Here is a 21,941-nt window from a genome sequence, read left to right on the forward strand (position 1 = left end):
ATAAGTAGATGTCCTTTCCAGATTTATTGTGGCATATTTTGTAGCTGGTAGCTGGGCAGTAGAAAGACAAAGGCATCACTGGCAAAGCAGCAGGATTCTCAGCCTGTGTGTATTTGACAAAGGGGATGTGGTGTGTATAGATATGTAAACTCACCTTTGACCCACAAGGCTATAACATCACATGTCTAGAAACATGCATGCTCACTATATATGCAGTACATAGTCAGCAGAGTGCATAACTGTATTGTTCAGCTTCAACAGCAGAGCTGGAATGCAACAAACAATCGGCGTGACGGCCCGAGCCGCCTCTGAAATGTTACAACAAGCCCGGTTTCCACCCGAATAGAGCAATCTATTCACAGCAGAATGACGTGACTTTCCAGCATTTTCTCGGCAGGTGTCTCCTTTGACGTACAAAGTATGAGCAAATCCTGTTCCTCTGTCACCCAGACCATGTTCCCTGTGCGCCCACGTTTCTGTTCTCCTGCTATCATTCCAATTGTGGCCAAAGACTGTGGGAATATCAGGGATGGAGGGGGCAGCCGTGCTCAGACATGTCATGGAAGAAGATGGGAAAGCTGTACAGCAGGAAAAGCAAGTTCACGACGTGCATTCCTGTAACTCACGTGCTTAAAGTTTACTTCTGGGGCAGTTTCACGGATGTATTTCAGACTCAGGTGTAGTGTTAGTCAGTTTTGCTTTGAGATTAGTCTAATGCAGCTTAGACAGACAACAGACTTATTTGAAGTCTAAAAAGTTAACCAGCCAATCACCAGACTGGCTGAGAACTAAGAGCCATGTTTCCATGGTAACAATCAATGACACACACCATCCAGCATTTCCATGGTAACAAACAGTGACACCTGCTGACCGGTGTCCATGATGACATCGTCAGTCGATTTCATTTGGAGGCTTCGCTGACCGGCGAGTCACTGCGAGTCCTGACAGCATGGACAGCTCCGCACTGCACACACACTCTGACCTGCTGCACTGTTCCACTTTCACGCCACTGAAGTGTCTTTTCATGAAGGATGAGTGAACAGAGCAGGTTCAGAAACTTTTCAATGTTTGAAGGGTTTCAGACTCTTACCAGTAATACACTTTACATTATTAATAACAACATGATTGAGTGACATTTAAAATGTTCTAATATGAGATAATGTCAGTGAATAGATGCCCGAGGCACGGCTGGATTATGAGACATCGGGCTCCTGGACACACACATGAAAGGCCATGCACACCCTCCGTCACTGGAGCAACACACCCAGACTGGGTTTGTCTCTAGTTGTTATTTTTCTGGTTATTTTGCATCACTTTGTGAGCGGTCTTATGTCATTTTACATTAGTTTTGCATCATTTTATAGCAGTTTTGTATCACTTTGTGGTTGTTTTGATGCCATTTTGTGTATTCTTGTTGTTTGATTTGCTTTTCAACAAGGAAAATTTACTTCATGCAATGGTTGTGATCTTCCCAATCCAACTATCTACCACTTTCTTACTCTCGTGTGTGTCTATTATTTAGATCTAAGCCGTAGTCAAAGTCTGTCTTTGTGAAACCGGACCCTGGAGTTGAGTGACAGAAGGCAAAAGAAGCTGAAAAATAAAAGACCACAACAAACAGCTGCAACAGTATCAGGAAATTTTATTTAATTATATGTATATAATTCTGTTTCTTTGTTAATCGTTTAATTCATAATACCCATGAATATACAGACTATAACCCTCAATAACTCATATCTCTTTGACAATCTACTTAAATCTTCTTTTAAAATAATTCCTTATAAGATCTTGGAGGGGAAATCAAAGAAAAAAAACAAAAGAAAGGTTTGAGAAAGATTGAAAACACTGCCAATAATAATCACGCCCATAAGAGAAATAACGAAGAAAAAAATACAAATAAAAACATCCTAATATTTAAAAAAAATGATACAACTTTAACTCCCTTTTATGTAAAAAAGAAAGAAAGAAAGAAAGAAAGAAAGAAAATACAACAACTCACCAATATAACAACAATAGCAATAATAAGAACAGCCATTTAAAAACAACAATATCTGGAAACAGGCCTTGTGAGCGACAGGCCTTTAGACTCGTTGATACTCTGTGAATGTGTATGGTGTGTTTAAGTGCAACTTTTCACAAACACACAGATACACTCCTCAGAAAGAGAGAGGAAGTGTGTGTGTGAGCATGTCAGGAGGATTGCAAAATGTGGTCCTCTTGGTTTGTTCCCATGGTTACCCAGTGAGATGTTTGGTCTGGTGGCAGGTTGAAGAGAGAGAAAAAAAAAAAAAAAAAAAAAAAAGCAAGCACGGCCTGGACATAGAAAATATCTGTGCAACTGTTTTGGTGTAAGAAAAAAAAAAAAAGTCTCACAGATGTAAAAGCACAGGTAACTGCAGGGAGAGGAAACACGACACACTTTCAAAACACACACAGACAGACAGACACACACACACACACACACACACACACACACACACACAGGACTAAAGGAGTCTTGGCTTTATGTTACTGAGGAGCAGATACACAAACACAAATTACTGCAGACCATCCATGAGTCTTAAGACAGACAGACAGACAGACACACACAGACACACACAGACACACACAGACACACACAGCAAGTGAAACTTAAAGCTGAACGAGGAGGATGCAAGACGGGGAGTGAACCAAAACAACAACCTTGAAGGGGAGAGAGTGTGGCTGGAGAGACAAAAGTGCAGGCGTGCTGATTGAGTGATGATTGCAGTCAGGTCCCTGCTTGTGTGGCCATCCACGATCTATGATCCAGGCAATGGTTTTCTGAGGAGGGGAGGAGGAGGAGGAGGAGGAGGAGGAGGAGAAGTGGCAGCAAAGTCAGTCCCACCGAAGAGAAGCAGACACGGTGGGGAGGAGGGGGAGGAGAAGGGGGGAGGCAGCCCTTTAAGTAAAGCGTGGTCAGAGTCAGGGGGTTGAACAAAAGGATGAAAATCACCACATGCACCAAAAAGCCTCACACCGATCCCAGAGTGCTGGCTATGGCTTCTGAGAAAACAGCCTATGACGCGGCTCGAGCCCGAGACAAAAAAAACAAACCAATGACTCTGCCGACGAGTGGGCGAGGCCAGTGAGCGCTCCAGATCTGGAGTCTATAAGCATCACGGGCCTGCCCTGACACAGAGGGGATCCAGTGCATGTGTTGGTCCATACTGGGGGCTCCTCTACTGGTCCCAGTGCAACAGGCAAAAACTGGTGCAGGCTGAGCTGGTGACTGAGCTGGACCTGCAGGTGGTGCTCCAACAAGCAGCTGTTAGTACAGTCACATAGGAGGGAGCAGACACTCACAGCTGACAGGAACAATGCACACAGGTAATAACACACATGCACACACTCGAAGAAACACGAGAAGCCGACAGGAGCGCAGGAGCTGGGATATATGCTGTACAACCATGAAGGGGTGACGGCTGCTTGGCTGTGCACTGAGCAGGAATAGCTGTGCAGCACTCTGACATTCCTGAGTTTGACCATTTTGTTGTTGATTATGCTGCATTCAAGTCATATCGGAGTTATGATTTTCACGTCCACTCTCAAGCCACGACGTCTCTGAAAGCTCTGATATGTCCGACTTGGCACTGACTAAAACAGAAGTGCCTGAGAGCAAAACAAACATGGACGCCTCACATCAGCCAAAGAACACTCACAAGTCTATTGTCCATATCAATGACACGAACGCAGCATTTCTCAGCCAACACATGCAGTTTTCTCAGTAGTTGTAACAAAAAGGAGCTGTTCTTGTAACAGTTTGCAAGTGGTGAACACTAAGCTGCAGCGACAGACTCCAGAAAACTCAGGCCATTTTTAACGCTCAAAACAATCCTAATCTGAAAAGGCTTTGTTGGAAAGTGCAATTTGCTCTTCTGTATGCTGCATTCATGTGTGCTCACTTAAATTTCAGTAAATTTCATACAGAAATTTTAGGTTTGAGCCTTCGCTGACAGCTAGGCTCCAGCCTGCGTACACGTCTGACGGCATACAGTCGTCCTGGGTCAAATGGTAGCAGATAGAAATGCAGAACAAAAATAGCATGGTAGGATGGAAAGGTTGACATCAACCAGGCCCCATTTTCCAGAATACTGTGCTCCGTAAACATGGCTCTGGAAATATAGGATTGAAGATGTGCTGAGGCATGACAGCTGAGAGCTTCAGTGATGCTGTGAGATGAGCAGCTCGCCAGCCAGCTGCTGTGTGTTCGTAACTGAAATGTGATTTAATATAGGAATGTGATACTGACACTGGATCAGCTATTTGATGTTGGTTGTATTTCAAAGAAAAAGGGATGTTCTAGGGCCAAGTGTGGACAACACAGTAATGTTACACTAGCGTCTCACATCAGCATTCTGGCAGAATCTTCTACTATAAAACTTCAGGTAGCTCCTGATTGTTACATTTCTGATGATTCAAGTCTCCGACTCTCAAGTGTGCTGCTAATTTGGGCGCTGTTGGGCAAAAAAACAAAACAGCTTTGACATGACGCCATGAAGTACTCTGAACTTCCTGGAAAATGGGGCTTAGCTGTCACTGCTGCAATATCTGAATGAGCAAGCAATACAAACTATATCTTATGCCATTTCGCTTTGTTCTAATCGTGTAGCACCTCCTAAATATGACCAACTTTCCATAAATGAAGAGAGTGTTCGCCTTTGTCTGCTCTTGGTATGAGTTATGTTTAAAGAAACATGTTTAAGGTACTATTCAAAACTACGACAGATATTCCTTCGTTGCTCCCCAGCCAAGTTTCTCACATCTCTCTGCCACTTTGGTTAATTTCAGGAATGCATGCATTCATATGAACATCATACACAGTTTGTTTTTAGGAGGGGGTGGGGAGAGCGACAACAAAGAAATCTATAAACCTGCCAACATGCCACTAAAACATTGTATGTTTGTCTTGAAATCAAGTTTTCAAAAAATGACTACCACATATAAACCCCAAAACATACAAATACGACTTTGAACTGATCCGAAAACACTCGAACAACGGTGTACAAACAAGAACTGCGACAAGCACACTTAAAAAGAAAAAAAAAACAAAAGCTTTTATATTTTTGTATATACATACACACACCTGATTAGCATCCCCCGTTCTTTTAGCCCTCAATTTTTCCCGGTTGGAATTTACATGGATCAAGACAAGAGAGTTACGGTGTTGGTTAATACAGTAGTATGTGTTTATATGAGAGGGAGCGACAGAGAGAGGAGAGCTCAGACAGACAGATCAGCGACAGGTGCAGGAGAGGAGAAAGAAAGGGTTTGATCAGGACATGAGAGTTACTGTAGACGGGACAGGATGAGGCAGGACGTCAAACAGGTGAGAGGAGGGAGAGTCCAACATGGACAAAACTGAAACAGTATGAGTACGCCAGACCCTACCACCCCACCCAACCACAGAAATCAAAGTTAGACTTAGCTCTCTTGCAGTAGAAATGGAAAGATAAGCAGTTAAATGTTCATATTTCTTGTTTTCTCTTTTTGTTGGTTGCTTGAAGATGCATTTTTCTTTTGTTTTAGCATGTCGTTTGGGGTCTTCTTGGTCCAAGCCTCTGTGTGGCTGTGCCACTCTTTAGGGCTAAAAAAAGAAAAGAAAAAGAAATGCACTTAGGGCTGTTACCTCCCGTAGGACAGGATCTGACTCACTCACCGCTCGCTAAGATACGAGGATGTAGCAGAAACGGCCATTAGAGTCACATATTCAATTGAAGAACTGCAGAAAACAACATCCAGAGAAATTTCTACTAAGAAGCATACAAACAATAGACAGCTCAGGTAATAACTTTCACCTTTGTTTTGATCTCCAAATAAATAATAAGGTGGTGAGTGAGATGGTCAATGTGTAGAGACTGAAATCTGGGCTTTTTGATGAAATAAACACCTGTATGCATTTACAGCCACAATTCCACCAAGCCACCCGGTTCACGTCAGTTCATTACACCAACAGAACACCAACAGAACCGCTCCACTCCATCCTGTTTTTGTCAGCCCTCTGTTGAGGTACCGAGCACACTAACACAGTACGTAAAGGTGGAGCAACAAACACTGCAGTCTGTTGATTGATCTGGGAGACTTGGACCAATCACAGTCGTCTCATTGTCTGCGCTCTGAGTTTTTTTCTCCAGCAGCCTTTTGTCTTGCTGCCTGCAGTCTTTTCTCTCCTCAAACAAAGCTCATATCCTTGCTGTAATAAACAACAAGACACTGAGAGAAAAGAATATGAAACATTCTGTGTCCTCTATCGTGTTCTTGTTGTTCAAAGAGCAGCACAGCTCAGTACGTAATGTGACGGTGAATGCGAGCAGAGCAGAGGAAAAGGTGAGCAGGAGGTCGTCAATCTGGCAGTAAATTTACAGTATAGGCTACAGTTAATAAATGCTGCAGCCTCTTGAGACCAAGAAAGGTCTTGTCATTTAAGAGCACCGTCTGTGGTGGAAATGTGAAACAGATCACGGGTTTAGCTACATGTAGGTATGGGTCAGGGATGGATCTAAAGGGTACTATACCAAGGTGGAAAAGTGGCTGGCAGAACTTTGCTTTGAGAGCACATCATGTTCTCAAAAGTCAAATTTTATGCACACTGATAGCAGCAGGACATCAAGGCTGTTTACTTGACATCATCGCTCTGGAGTTGACCATTTGTCGTCTTAATTAAAGGTCCTTCCTCCACTCTGTCCAGTAGACTGTCCGTGAGAACATGCACACAGCTCGAGCCGTGTCAAATCAGGCCAGTCTCGATCTAAATGAACAGTTTGTGATGAACCTGCAGCAAGTGTGACTGTCATTTTTAGATAACCCATTAAGCCCATTTCTGGCTGCTTTCGTCTAATCACAACACTCACCAACCACCAATTTCTTCATATTTCTCCTGACCCCAGGAGCCACATACGTACAGTTACTATCGTCTTTCAACTGGCTGGTGGAAACTGCAGTGTTTGAGTGAATGCATAAATGGCATTTGCTCCACTGGCCTCTAATGGTCTCAAACCACCACAAAGTCCATTCAGAGCTCTTGTGTAATAAAAAAAAAAAAAAAAAAAAAAAATCAGGCATGGGGTGAACCAGCTTTCAATGCAGCTTTCTGACATGAACTGATACTGAACATGTTGCTAATTGCTCAGATAAAGCTGCTGAGACTTTAACCCAAGAAAACTAGCTTGGTCTGTGGCTGCATGTGCTGAATACTGAATATATATAGTATATATAGTATATATATTTGCGACCGCAGAACCCTGTGTCGCCATGACTGTGTGTTTGGTGTGAGGTCGCTGGCCTTTTCACGTACCTTCATGTCTCAGGAGCCCTGGTAGGTTTCCTGGAAACGAGCTGTTTCCTCAAAGATCAGTTCCTTCAGCTTCTCCTTGGGAAGGTCATCCAGCTCCATGGAGAAAGTGAAGGGCTCCTCTGCTACTGGCTACACACAGACACATTGTACAAACCTTAACCAACAAGCTCACATTTAGCTTTAAAATAAAGTCTGCTGGTAAAAGTGAGAAGTGCATTGTGTAACACAGTTGCAACTTGCTGCAGAGTTATTAAACTTATAAGAGGCAGCAGCGGCTTATGATCTGGAAGTAGTGGTTTGAAGGCTTTAAGACTGCTGCTGCCAAGTGGATTTATGTAACCACAGCAGTGCAGTACACTGTGATCAGGATACAACAAGAGTAAAAATGGAGGAGCGATTCAGTTAAAGCAGTATTTCCACAAACACTGCTGCACCGCCTTGAGAAAGCTGTGCTCAAACACACTGATTTCTACAGCACAGTGCAGCGTAGTAGTTGGATTCCTTCTCTGCTGACATAAGATGTGACGTGATTAGCGATTACATTCTTTAACATCTCTCAAGCCGAAGCATGGAACAAAACTTAATACTGATTGCATTCCAAACACAGCTAAGAGGATTCCCAGCACACAGTGAAGTCCTGGCTCTCAGTCGAAAACAATGACGAACATGTTTGAGTGAATAAGCCCTTCTGCCTCCAACATTTGTGCAAATCTCAAAACTTGGCTCATTTGAGGCCTGCTGTTGTCGTTCTTCAGTTTGTGCAAATTTCTCTGTACAGTTTTATTATTGATAAACTGATATTACAAAGGCTGCCATTCTTACAACTTGAGTCTCTAGCTTTTAAAAACTTTCTTCACTGAGCACATTCCTCCAGGCCAATACTTCACAGCTTTTCATCTCTTACAACTTCACTGTAGAAGTAGAATAATTCACAAATCAGCATGATACAGTGGCTCCATCTGCACCTACCTCGTCTGAGGGATCGTAGTACTGCTCCAGGTAAGGATGAGCAAGGGCCTCTTCCACACTGATGCGCTTGATGGGGTTAAAGGTCAACATGCGGCCCAGCAGGTCCAGAGCTGTGTTAGATTAATCAAAAGCTTTCGTTAGTTCAGTCACCAGGTTGTGCATGTGACATGAAATACAGCTTATTTTATTTCACTGTCAAAATGTTTATTTGAACGGATATTGAAACAACCAAATATTGTCCTATTTCCACTTCTTTAATTCACTATATTGCTGGATATTTCAAAGTTACGTTTATCTTATTTGACATAGACGTAACAACAGCATTGGGAGTGCACATAAACTGTAATGCAAATCTACACTTGTCTATAGAAATAAATGAGTTCCATACCTTTTGAGTCAGCCTTGCAGTAGAGCTTTTCCCAGGGGACCTTGGGTTTGTCAGGCAGGGCCTGCAGGTAGTTCCTTGCCTTCATGTTGATAATGCAGTTCAGATCTTCTTGAGATGGAGAGCCAAGGACACCTGCACACAGAGGAGAGTGAGAGACATCTTACAATGTGGCTGACGGCCAGCCATATGCTGATGATCTATGGGGCAGATGGTGCTGTTAGTGTGGTGAAAATCCTCCATAAATGCCATCAAAGAAGGTCCAACCATTTTCACCTCAAAATGACTGATGAAAGTAACAGGTGCTTCAGCCAAAGTCACAGCATTAACATTTTGGAGAAATGAGTGAAAACTTGGTCTTACCCAGTATGTGGTTGAGCTGGTCCAAGTAGTGTTTCCCAGGAAAGATGGGCCTGTTGGACAACATCTCAGCCAGGATGCAGCCCACAGACCAGATGTCAATGGACTTAGAGTAGCCCTGAGACACAAACACACATGTAGTACGCACAGTCAACAAACCAAGAAGCCATCCAGTCCGACGCAGAGTGCAGCTCCGTTCCTCATACACCTACCTTTGAGTTGAGCATGATTTCTGGAGCCCTGTACCAACGCGTAGCCACGTATTCGGTCAAGAAGCCTGTGTGGTCGTGCTCTGGGTCGGCTATCCGTGCCAGGCCAAAGTCACAGATCTGAGGATGACACATAGGGTCAGAGGTCACAAACATCAGTCTATTGTAGATTTTATTATAGTTGTACTTCATGTCATCACTTGTATGTTGTGTACTTCACTGATATTCAGTTCAATTGTTTAGATGCTCATTAATAAATTCAATTGTAGTTCAGCAGTATTTCACTTCTGGCCCCTTCAAGTTTGGCTAGCTATCTGCTAACATAGGAAACAAACACTTGAGAACAATAGGAAAGGGAATCAGGAAAGGGAAATGCCTTCAGGGAACAGTTTCTAGCATCCAAACCCAACTGTGAATCATTTAATAAGAAGCATCTGCTAAAGCAAAATTTCATTCAGTGTTTACTTTGCAGTGAGCAGTTATCCTGAAGTGTCTTTAACTTAGATTAAAAATAGTGAAGTCAATTCCATATGAGACACACAGGCAACCAGGCTCCTCTGTGTTGTCATGAAACTCTTACGGGCATAACAATAATTCAAGGCTGAAAATCTGGATCATCAAGAGAAATAACTGGCGGATCTATATGGTAAACAAGGAAGGGCTTGGGTCAATTCATCAGCCGCATCCTACATTCCTCAGATTCCTTTTCAATCTTGTTGAGAGATGGTGTAAGTTGCTGCTGGTACCAGTGTTTAAATCAACACTACGGTTCTTGTGCAAAATGGTTACTGAAAATAAACATTTGACTTTACTGACTAAAATCTTTTTAACTTTTGTCACTGAAAAAAATGAACCAGCTACCATGTACTAACTTTGAATTACAGGCAATGTTTAATACCTGCAGTGAATTAAATCCACAATAAAAGCAGGATTTCAACAAACGCTTGAATATACTGTGCAAAGCATTCAGATGTGTAAAATCCACCATCACCTAAAATATCAAAGCTGGAAAAGCGTGTGTGTGTGTGTGTGTGTGTGTCTGTGTGTGTGTTGACCTTGAGGTCACAGGTGGTGTTGATGAGCAAGTTGGAGGGCTTGAGGTCACGGTGCAACACATTGGCCGAGTGAATGTACTTGAGGCCTCGCAGGATCTGGTAGAGGAAATAGCAGATGTGGTCGTTGCTCAGCTTCTGGCTCTTCAGCAGCTTGTACAGATCCGTCTCCATCAGAGTCTGCACGATGTAGCTGGAGGGACGCACGAGTCAAAGAGGACAACGACAAGTATCCACTGACAACAGGAGAAACATAAGGGCCGCTCTGAGAGCAATTTCAACATTGTCCTAAATTATTCAGCATTTAACTTTATGAATAAAGTCAATCAAAAACTGCTGAGCCATACTTCATATTATATCTACCTTTGTTTAAACCTTCACCTTCTGGGTACAATGACTTTTTTTCATCATGTTCTCTACACTTTCATCTTGTGTATTAATATATAAGTGCATGATGCAAAATGCCTTCCAAACTACTGGATGAATTGCCATAAAATAAGAGTGACCATGACATTTATGTCCACGTCAGGATGACTTGTAATAACTTGTGCTCATTTTTCCTCCTATCAAGCCAAAACTTCAATTTCTCCTACGCTTTGGTTACAATCTTACAAAACTTATGACATTCCCATTAGCTGTCAGCTAAGATGGTGAACGTGGTAAACATTATAACCACCAAACATCAGCAGTAGCACTTAGCTCAACGCACCATTGTGCTTAAAGTATGGTCTCACTGAGCTGCCAGCATGACTGCACGACTCTGAGGTCCCAAACTTGGTCAACACAAGTACAGTATGTGACCGCAAATGACAACACCAGGCCCAGCAGGCCCAAGCACCTGACCCCGGTGAACTAAGCGTTCTTAGATAACAAATGTCAGTCCTCAAGAGGGCGGTTTAGAACTAATCAGAACGTTTCTATTGTGACAGTATTTATGTTTGCACTTGCTTGCCTGTCTTATTGAGAAGGTGATAAAAGCGTCCTCCATAACTAATCCAGTGTACGGACATGTTCAGCTAGAGCTACAACAAACAAGTCAGCCGTGACTGTTCTGAGCAGAAGGGAACCTAAAACGGAAAAACGGAACAGGTCAGCTTTCTCTTGTTTTACGCCCCCCCAGCCGCAATGACTGGACTGCAACTCATGCATGTGTTGCATTAAAAAAGGTATAATGAGAGATATGGCCAGAATTTTAGCTTAAAACATTGAAAATATGTAGTACCACCAAACAGAACAACAAACAGCGGTTGAAGATGAGATGAGATTGGACCAAACAGAACATGAAGTAGTAACAGTTCTGATGTTACATCAAACGTGTATGTACTGTGTTGCAGAGCTATCTACTGAAGTTAGCATGCTAGCCAGCTAGACCTGGCCCGGCCCGTCTTGTAACACCACTTTGTGTCCGATAATACAGGCCCCACATTGATTCAGCTGGAAGATGTACACAATCAACAAGTTTGTCACGTTTCCAATCTGGCCATGCCCACTGGGAGACTGCTGAGCTCTGTTCCGCCGCCTGTGGTGTGAATGCCAACAATACCCTGGTGCTCGGAGTGCTCGGTAAGGGTTGGCAGACTCCAGTCTGCTAGCAGGGCCAATAGCTGCTCTGAGCTAACTAGCCAATGGCTGCTACTAGCTGCAGCCAAAGATAGCTATGGCGAAGAGTATAGTGAGCAGCAGTATTTGTTTGGAGCAAGCTTCAACACGTGGCCGATTCTTACGCACTGCACCTTTAAGATTTTTTTAGGTGACACACTCTAGAATGCAACAATGCATGAAACTGATCTTGCATGGCTCTAAGTGTCTGCATCCTTGCTTAGGTCATGTTTGTGCTCTTAGTCTTGCTCAAATAGGAGACCCTAGCATGCAGTGCGCCTACTACCTGAGCTTCATACAGAATGGAACCACTAACCCGTGTTGGTGCCTCTATTTGATTACATCTGCCCTCATCGGGATTCATCACAAGTCACCAACAACACAATACAACATAGTGGAGCAACTAAAGTGATCAAAACAAGAATACATGACACAAAAAATACAAGGACATCACACATTTCCTTTCAGTGGACAAAGCAGCTTTTCACAGAGAAAGCAGCAACTCATTGACCGGCAGTGCCTACATTGCTCTGCTAGTTACTCTGCAGGCTGTCTGAAAGGTCTGACCTGAATTATGTGGTACTGTAACTTATAAGAGCAGACAAGTTGAACATAAACTAGCCAAAATAGATAAACAGGTGTTAGATAAGCACTTTGCCTGAGTAATTGCTTGCATTTGTATCTATACAGAGTACCTACTCTTAACTCAAGAATTCAGTAACATACCTTAACTACTTTAAATGTCTGTTGCATGAACTTAGGTTCCAACACTATCAAACATAAAAAATCTGAGTGTACAAACTATAGAATTAGAATAGCTATCAGTAGCACCCAGCGCCTCAAAACATCTGAATTGTTTGGATTTATATTTAGACTACATATTTAGCCTTTTAGTTTAGCTTGTCTGGCCAAAAAACGTCAAGAGCAACATAACTGTCTCACAGTTTGTATGTCTTATTATTAACTGTCCCAACTGTATTGTATTTTGTATTTTTAGAGAACTTGAGAAGATTTGTGAGGAAACTATACTTTAGACAAAAAGTACTAACTAATAAAGCATTAAAGGATACACATCCCTCATGTTGTCAATGTGCCGTGCCCTGAGAATATCGTTGATGCCGATGATATTCTCATGGTGGAAACGCAGCAGGATCTTGATTTCTCTCAGTGTGCGCTGGCAGTACGTCTGGTGCTCAAAAGGGCTGATTTTCTTGATAGCTACGCGCTGGCTCGTCATATTGTCCAGAGCAGAGCTGCACAGGGTGGATGTGGAAAGAAGCACAAAACAGGTCTCATATTACACACTGCACAATTCACACGCAATGACGGTATCAGAAACTGGGCTGATGCTAAGCTCCAAAAAGGGCGTTGCAGACTGCCAAGATGCACATGTGACACTTCTTTTCACAGTGATGTGTCGTGAAGCACTGTAGGTGTAGGCCTGACTGTAGGTGCAGTGTGAGTGTGGTGTAGGTGTAGAGTAGGTGGAGAGCAGGCAGTGCTGAGAGCAGCTGTAAATGGTTTCTGTTCCTGGACCGCTTGCATTTACTGGCAATCCCCCTGTTGGGTTTGGGGTGTGAATTACAAAAAAAAAAAAAAAAAAAAAAAAAAAACGCACAAAAAACCCCCAGCAAATCCATAAGTGATTACCCAACGCCCTTTACTGGAAAAAAAGAAACTGTCCAAGACAGATTTTTACACAGCCACCCTCAACAGTAACATCACATCGTTCCTATGAGTGAAAGCGTGTTCTCTTATTGCACAACACACTGCACAAACTGGGCATGTTCACACACCTGTGAACCTTTTTCTGTGGCTGAAATACAGTGACATGAAGAAACAGCACTGGATGTAAGCACTGTTTAAAAAAAAATAAAAAAAAAATCACATTTATCACAAAATATCTGTGCGCCTGAATGAAAATGAACAGACAGCTTTGACGCTGGTGTAAATCATGTGACTGAACCAGCCAGTGGGTGTTAACAATGTTTATTTACAAACACCAAATGCTGCAACAGTGGGATCACATGACCGCCATGGCACAAACAAATAAGCACGGTGCTGTCACCCTCCTGTTTGGAAATGACAGGGCTCTACACGGCGCGTCCTGCTGGACTGGATGTGTGGGCCCAGTTCTCATGCCACCATTCACTTTGCACTGACACGCAATGCTGTCACATCTAATTGGGTTCACAGTTCTGCCTCGATTGCGATGACGAGGCATCGATGTCAAGTGCAACAGGGTTGCTTAACGTGTCCACACAAAGCTGTAGATCACATACAGCGATAACACGAGGAGAGGCCTCGGGACAACCGACAAATCCCATTCGCATCCTCTGCAGCAGCTCTGCTGCAGGCTGAATGTTTAGCAGTCAGCCTTCAAGCAGAGAAGAATTTGGCTGAGACACTGATGCCGCACGTAGAAAACGGCACAGCGATAACTAACTCAAATTTGCGGTCAAATGCAATCTGCAAAAGCGCTCTCATCGAACAGCAACTACGTCCTGCGCAATCACTCCCAATCTTGTTTCCTGCAAAGCTCATAGCCACGCCTGTAGCTAGTCAGCTAACCTGCTAACCACAACATGGGCTGTTCCGAGGTTAAAAAAAATGTCTGAGTGTTGGGTCGCTGTATTAAACACATACATCATGAAAGCACTCACATTTACTGGACAACGCTTGTTGAACATAGCAGCTGAGGTTATCTGGCTGACAGTATTTGCAAACAAACAGCTGACGTTAGCTAGCACTTTGATTTAGATACTACGATGGCCCAATAGGGACGGCAAGCACAACTCACCAAACCATTCCATAAGCCCCCTCCCCGATGTAAGACAGGTTCGTGTAGCGGGGGCCCACGTCAAACAGCTGGCCCTTCACGGACTCGCACCCCGGCTTGGCCCCCGATGCGGGCGCTCCATCATGCGCAACCGTGCCAGCCGCCCCGGCAGCAGCAGCGCTGTCGGAGCCTGCGGCCCCGACCGCTGCAGTGCTGCTTGAATCCGCCATTCTTCCTCTCCAAACCGCTCCTGCTCTGTCAGTGAGTTTCACCGAAGGACCGCCGCCGCTCTCAGCACGGTTTAACGTTTTCCCGAGGCTTTAACGGACTGTTTGGTTGACGGAGAAAGGCAACTCGATCGAGGCCCTCTCTACTACTGAGGAGTAAATGGATTTCGTGCGCGAGCACGGATTTGATCTCAGCACCGAGCGTAAATGCGCGTGCCAAACTACGGTAACACAGGTGCGTTAGATATGATTGCTGGGGTGACTTGTTTGGGCGGAGTCACGCCAGTTGTCTCGAGGCACCGCCAACTCAGCTGCATTGTGAAAGCGAAACAAACGCAACCTGAAAAAAAAAAAAAAAAAAAACATGCAGCAACGGCGAGTGGGCGTGCCGAAATATGTTGCATGCTGCTTGTAGTGACAAGAATAACAGACTTGAAGATCAAATAGTCATTTTATGGATTTTGTTTTTTGTTGGTTATCTTTCCCTGAACCTCGAGTGTTGTGTTATGTGTGGCTTGTACACTTAATAACACCTACTAACGTCCTTTTATAGTATTATGCCCACAGGTGAGGCTTTTTTGTTTACAGGTATAAGGACTTTACTGTGTATCACGATTCACATAATGAAAAATAAGATATAAGAAACGAAACAAAAAGTGTTACAAAATGGCGCTTTTTAAAGTTTGTAATAAGTTATAGATACAAAAATATACAATATACTAATTTCAAAATTGACATATTTGTCATTTGTTACAACTGTTGTTACTGAACTTTAATTTCATCCGTTGTAGGCGAGGCAGTTTCATCAATTAATGTTGAAATATTATCACTATGGAAACAGTGCCACGGTTGTGACCACACCCCTTTGCCGACGTCACCGCGCCGGGCGGTCTACTTCCTGGTTACTTTGTGCTGCATGTTGAAATACTTGTACTATTGATTTATTGTCTTAGGGTATGGTACGTCTCCTTCTGCGACGGGACTGGATCGGCCGGATTCATCTAGCGCTCACTCTCTTCGGACTGCCGTACACCGTCTGCACCCCCGGAGTCAGGTATGGACAGTAACGTTAGTTGTAAAGATGTAGCCAGAAGCTATTACATAATTTTACAGTTTCTGCTTTAAGATTAACAACGTAAGCCAAAGTGCACATAGGTATGTGTTACAGTATTTCTGTCAAAGGCAAAGGTATTTCTGTCGATCACTGGCATTCCTAGCTGAGCCAGGCGATACGATTGACGTCAATATTACAGTAGACATAACCATTAGCTAACTGTATTTATGACCAATGTTCTGTATTTTGACGTGGCTTATGCCCAAAATTCTAGTCAATTTATATTTTTGTTTAATGCCACATTAATATGCACTTTCAAAATGTCGGTTAAGTGTCTGGTTTCCTCCTGAATATAAATGTCATCAGTGTGTGACAGAAGATTTGTGCTGTTTTCTTTTTATATAGTTTGCTAAAGAGCCAGGAGGGCGCAGAGTGCATGTGGGGTGTGTCGGGACCATGCTGCAGCAGGGAAGGCAGAGCGAGGCGTATTTACTGGATTTACATGTCTCATATATCCTCTCCTGCAGGTCTGCCATCTCCTGCTCATCGTCCCATCTTTCCAGAACCAGTCAAACCATCAGACCCATCAGTACCAATATCTGTAACCTCTACGTGACCAGTGCTCATACAATGCCACCCTCAGCAGCACCTCATGCCAAGTCCAGATGCTCCCTGTATCCAGGGTCAAAAATCAAGCGCTTCCCCGTGCCTGATGACAAGGTGGAGTGGAGTCAGAACTGGCCGCAGTATAATCCAGTCAGCCACACCGACCCATCGGTATTAAAGAAGCCAGTATGGGCAGATCCTGATATTGGGTAAGAAACAAATACCTGATGTGTGAGACATTCTGACTGTTATACATGCTTAGGTGTGTTCATGACTGTTTGGATGGCTTCTGTTTGTTTTGCAGCTCTTTCTCTCCACAGTTCAACGCTGTGGATGGTACTGTGGATAGGACAAGCTTTGAGGGCAGCTACAAACAGGAAAAGGGAAAGCCACTGTAAGTGATTGAGTACCAAGAGAAATGGTTCTTACAAAGGTTTTCTTAACACTTAAATAACATTTGTTGGTGACACCGTCAGTTGGGTTAGTTTTCATATCACATGGAGTTATTTTATTAAACAGGGTGTCTGTTAGCACCCAGATGAGAATAGTCCCACAACTATTTTGCTATTTACACCTATCACCAGGTGAGATAGTAGAAGGGGAGCAAAGTCCAGCAAAGAGGCTGGGGTTTGAGTCCTGTGTGAAACCTAAAGTCAATGCTGACTTTATTTATTTATTTACATTACTTAATTACATTAGTCAACCAGTTTTGGTTGCAAATAGCATAGTAGGCTTTGTACACCTGGGTGCTAAAAGCATCTGGTTTCATTAAATGTTAATGTCAAAGACATAACTTAGTAAAGCTGTAGTCCAAACACATTAGGATGACTGCCCAGTGCAGGGCTGTGAGGACTGGTTCTTTAAAGTTAAGTCTATCATTGGAAGATCTACAATGCTCTATGTGCTCTTTACTGAGTGAGTATTTCTTATGCTTATTTTGACTTTAAGGCCATTTTGGAAAACAAATCTTTGCAAATTCACTTTTTACTCATTTAGAAATCCACGTGGACGTACAGGGTTGACTGGTAGAGGTTTGCTTGGAAGATGGGGACCCAATCACGCTGCAGATCCCATTGTCACCAGGTAACTTTTTCTTTACTCTGCACACTGGTATTACTCAGGTTGTTGTTAACCATAGTTCATTACTCAGTTTAGTTATGATTCCGTAAAACTCTTTAATAAATGCCTGATGGCTTGATGAATGTCGTTCTCTGGCAGATGGAAAGTAGATGCCAAAGGAGCAAAGATACATCACTCAGTCTCCAAACGGCCTATCCTACAGTTTGTGTCCATCAAGAGGAAAGACTGTGGGGAGTGGGCCATTCCTGGGGTGAGTGATGTTTTTATACAGAACTTCTTTCTTTTTCGTACTTTATTGATGATGTCTGTTGTTTCCACTGTGTGTCTCTGACACTTTGTGCCATTCTACTGTGCTTTTCATCACGCCTATCATGATATGCTCACAGCTGTTCAAGAAACCTCAGGAATTGAGGGTTTGTGCCTGTAAGATGTTCCTGTGACTTGCTTGTTTGTTTGAGTGCATGCACTTGCTTTGTAGGGGATGGTAGATGCAGGGGAGCAGGTCTCTCTCACGCTGCAGCGGGAGTTCTCAGAGGAAGCGTTGAACTCTTTGGCAGTCCTGCCGTCAGAGAGAGCAAACATCCATGAACGCATCAACAAACTGTTCAAATCGCCAGGGTTTCAGGTCAGCGATCAACACCCTCTCACGTGTTTACTGTCACATTTTAGTAAACAAGTGCTTCTATGAGGAAATTCAATTTTTTTTTTCCTACTTCAGGTCTTCAAAGGCTATGTGGATGATCCTAGAAACACTGACAATGCTTGGATGGAGACAGTTGCTGTCAACTTTCATGATGACTCAGGTATTTGTCTGACTCACAGGATGTAGACCGTGGCTATCTGGGTATCCTCTATCTGTGTGTCACCGTTTTTAAAATCCCTGTCGCTACAGGAAATAACAACAACCTTTGAGCTAGCAACCTACACGCTGACCATTGCTGAAAATGGCGAGTTACCCGAACTCTAACCTGGTTGTTAATGGTACAAACATAGATAAGCTGGTAGCTGTTACCTTTTCTTTTTATTTTGCCATTTTAATGCTAGGGCTCGCCTCCTCACATGCAAATGTTACACTAAAACAATTCAACCCCACTGAGACAATTGTGATTAAATTAAGGATTAAATACCAACAGGAGGAAGCGGTTTTCCTCCACTATGAGAACGATCATTTTTGGAGCCAGACCTTCCTCCAGCGCTAACAAAGTGCTGTGGTCTGACCAAGAGAGACTACTCGGGTATCAGTAATTAGGAAGAAGGGTTTTTTTTTCCTTTTTAAAACTTGCCTTGTTTGTCTGGGGATAGTAAAGAGCGTGTTTTGTAGCGCAATGACATATCTTTGCTGTTACTGCAGGCAACAGTGTGAGTGAGCTGCCGCTGCAAGCTGGAGATGACGCAGGACAGGTCAAGTGGGTTGATCTCGATTCGTCCTTCCAGCTCTACGCGAGTCATTCCCATTTCCTGGAGCTGGTTGCCAAAGAGAGGAAAGCCCACTGGTAACCAAGGACAAAAGACTCTGTTCTGACATACCAATGACAGAAACATTAAGAGACTTATTGCTCTCTGTGTGCTGTATGTTTAGGCATCAACATGTACATTTATCCTATATGCAGTCCATTTACCTTGTAGTATGTGAATCCTCCCTCACTAATTTAAACATAATCTTAGGTATAATAGTGAAAGCGTAAAATGCATCTCATTAGTTTGACATCATGTACAGTCAAAAGTTTGGACACACCTTCTCATTCAATGGCTTTTCTTAATTTTTACTGTTTTCTACATTTTAGATTAATACTGAAGACATCAACACTGCAAAAGAGCACATGTGGGATTATGCAGTAAGCAAGAAAAGAGTAAGAAAAAGCAAAATATTTTTCATATTTTAGATTCTTCAAAGTAGCCTCCTTTTGCTTTGATGACAGTTTTGCACGCTTTGGCAGTCTCTCAGCCAAGTTCAGGTATGATGATTGTGGAGGTCAGGTCATCTCAATCAGCATTCCATCATTCTCCTTCTTGGTCAAATAGCCCTCACATAGCTTGGAGGTGCGTTCTGACTCATTGTCCTGTTGAAAAGCAAGCGATGGTCCCACAAAGCACAGACCAGATGACATGGCATGTCGCTGCAGAACGCCGTGGTAGCCATGCCGGTTAACTCTGTTTTGATGTCTGAAAAAGTCAAGAAGGAAGGAAATTCCACTAATTAGCTTTTGACAAGGCTAACCTGTTAAGTGAAAGGCATTCCAGGTGACAACCTCATGAAGCCGTTTAAAATAATGGTAAAAGCGTCTTCAAGGTGAACAATGGCTGTTTTGAAGAATCTGAAATATATAACATGTTTTGCTTTGATAATGCTTACACATAATTTTATGAAAGACAAACCATTGAATGAGAAGGTGTGTCCTGACTATACAGAACAGTGTGACAATGAAGTTTCAGGTTAATATAGTAGAACGGATGAAATGAATGAAAGTCACAGTTTGCAAACTTGGCTACAGTTTTTGACTCACTGCCTAGAAGAAGCTTAGTATGAGACTGTAAAATGCAAGATGCCGCTGAGTGGCACACCACATTATTTCTGTTGGCACAAATTATGCTAATTTATTCACTGTTAACAAGGATCACATTAACCCAGCGTGATCGTGGAAGAACAAGCACAATGAGCTGCAATGAACATAACACGTACTACATTAATTTAAGTGTGATGGGGGGACAATCAAAATGAAAACGTGTAGACTTGCTTTGATCTTTACATGTGAATGGAATATGAAGATGTGCTGGAACTTCCCACACAGCCCAGCAGTGCAACAAGCTGAACTTAGACAGGCTGAAGCTAGAGGGCGAACATGTTTTCAAGTGGTAACAGACGGCGGAAAGCAAAGGCCATTTCACACTCAACAGCTTGCCTTTATGAAACACAGCTCATCTCACTGCTGGGCATACTTTGCGATGAAGCAAAGGATGGAGGATTATTCATTAAGTGTCTGTTATGTTAGGATTCGTGATGCAATCACTAACATGTGGACACTTGTGTCATCAACAGATAGCTAGGATTAAATTAGTTTATGTCGTGAGAAATAGCTGCATAATCTTGTCTTTCTTATTTTGCACTAACAAAAAGTCTTTTGGCTGAATTAACAGATTTCATAAACTGTGATATGAATATTCTGTATGCTTTGCCCACTGGGCACTTACGGGAAAGGGAGAAGAAGGCTGCTGTAATTGGGTTTATCCAGTAGGAACCTTTTACAAGAAGAACTTCATTGAATTAGGCCCTCAACAGGTCTGGAAGGCGCCACAAATCCTATAAACCCTTTTTATTTGCACTCATTGCTGCTCAGCCCACAACATTTGCCTGCATGACATGATATTCAATTGTATTAATGTGCGATACCAGCAGCCGTGTGTGGGGACGTTCAAACCTCACTATAATACAGTCGGCACATTATAATCCCAAAAATCTTCACACCTATGCAAATGTACATTCAGCTCCGGCAGATTCATAGTCGTCCCCAGACACTTACCAGCTCTACTGGAGCATTTATCATCAGAGCACTGACAGCATTTGTTGTTGCAACATGGGAGAGTATTTCCCATCCAGATTTCCCCAGGTGTGCTGTTCAAAACTTTTGCCTTCACGTTCTGTTTATTTCTGCCTAATATGGTTTTTGGCTTGTGGTCAGTACAAGTTACAAAATAAATATATGGTAGGATGAGGGAGCGTTATGGCTTGGATGCTGCACAACCAAGTGATCAAATAACTTGAATTATCTTCATTATTAATACCTTATTATACCTTGGCTTTTCTGATTGGATTGTCTGTATATTCTATAATATGAAAATGAACCCAGAGGGGTCTACTTACTAAAACTACACTAAAGTGTCTGATGTTGTGTTTCTTCTTATTCATTGGACTCACTTGAAATTGCAAAAACATGAACAATGAACAAAACATGTGAATTCTTGAGTTGATTTGTGCAATTTTCCTCCTAAAACAAAGGTGTATCTTGAAAGTGATCAGTGTACATTGTGCACTGTCTTACAGTACAGGTAACTTCAGCGTCAACATCTTTAGAGGCAGTGATCTTTAAATGCTTGTGCAAACCTTAAAACCTTATGCATGACAAAGTGCAGCAGCTACATTTGAACTTACCTGCAACAGACCTATATTAACATCTGATCATTTTTATAACAACTTCCATTGAGAAAAGGAAAACATTTCACTGTTAACAAGGATCACATTAACAATCCCCATGACAAAGATGGGATGATTGGGTGAGAGGATGAAAAGGCATAAAAAGACGAGTTGGACACT

The 21,941-nt window shown here is 42.8% G+C and overlaps 2 protein-coding genes across 2 annotated transcripts; one reads left to right on the forward strand and one right to left on the reverse strand.

Annotated features, from left to right (window-relative positions):
- Positions 1–1,622: 1,622 nt before the first annotated feature.
- mapk3 (mitogen-activated protein kinase 3) lies at positions 1,623–15,085 on the reverse strand. The gene is made up of 9 exons (XM_076751667.1): positions 14,687–15,085; positions 12,957–13,139; positions 10,291–10,480; positions 9,239–9,355; positions 9,030–9,144; positions 8,670–8,801; positions 8,282–8,391; positions 7,313–7,441; positions 1,623–5,605 (listed from the first exon to the last, which is right to left on the reverse strand). Exons 1-8 carry the CDS (start codon positions 14,893–14,895, stop codon positions 7,322–7,324), a joined length of 1,176 nt encoding a protein of 391 aa, XP_076607782.1. The 5' UTR covers positions 14,896–15,085; the 3' UTR covers positions 1,623–5,605; positions 7,313–7,321.
- Positions 15,086–15,765: 680 nt separating this feature from the next.
- nudt9 (nudix (nucleoside diphosphate linked moiety X)-type motif 9) lies at positions 15,766–21,575 on the forward strand. Its single transcript, XM_076753442.1, has 8 exons — positions 15,766–15,946; positions 16,474–16,761; positions 16,857–16,946; positions 17,549–17,635; positions 17,771–17,882; positions 18,111–18,257; positions 18,351–18,435; positions 18,984–21,575. Exons 1-8 carry the CDS (start codon positions 15,849–15,851, stop codon positions 19,127–19,129), a joined length of 1,053 nt encoding a protein of 350 aa, XP_076609557.1. The 5' UTR covers positions 15,766–15,848; the 3' UTR covers positions 19,130–21,575.
- Positions 21,576–21,941: the final 366 nt, after the last annotated feature.

This window comes from Chaetodon auriga, chromosome 16 (assembly GCF_051107435.1).
Source record: "Chaetodon auriga isolate fChaAug3 chromosome 16, fChaAug3.hap1, whole genome shotgun sequence".
In the NCBI taxonomy this organism is placed as follows: domain Eukaryota; kingdom Metazoa; phylum Chordata; class Actinopteri; order Chaetodontiformes; family Chaetodontidae; genus Chaetodon; species Chaetodon auriga.

What these genes read in the sequence shown, in the direction of transcription:
- nudt9 (XM_076753442.1), top strand. Translation starts at nt 15,849, where the DNA reads ATGGTACGTCTCCTTCTGCGACGGGACTGGATCGGCCGGATTCATCTA. An exon ending in GTCTGCACCCCCGGAGTCAG is followed by an intron (nt 15,947 to 16,473) that starts GTATGGACAGTA and finishes CCTCTCCTGCAG; the next exon opens with GTCTGCCATCTCCTGCTCAT. An exon ending in GCAGATCCCATTGTCACCAG is followed by an intron (nt 17,636 to 17,770) that starts GTAACTTTTTCT and finishes GTTCTCTGGCAG; the next exon opens with ATGGAAAGTAGATGCCAAAG.
- mapk3 (XM_076751667.1), bottom strand. Translation starts at nt 14,895, where the DNA reads ATGGCGGATTCAAGCAGCACTGCAGCGGTCGGGGCCGCAGGCTCCGAC. An exon ending in ACACCACCTGTGACCTCAAG is followed by an intron (nt 9,356 to 10,290) that starts GTCAACACACAC and finishes TGTCATCCTCAG; the next exon opens with ATCTGTGACTTTGGCCTGGC. An exon ending in AAATCATGCTCAACTCAAAG is followed by an intron (nt 9,145 to 9,238) that starts GTAGGTGTATGA and finishes TTTGTGTCTCAG; the next exon opens with GGCTACTCTAAGTCCATTGA.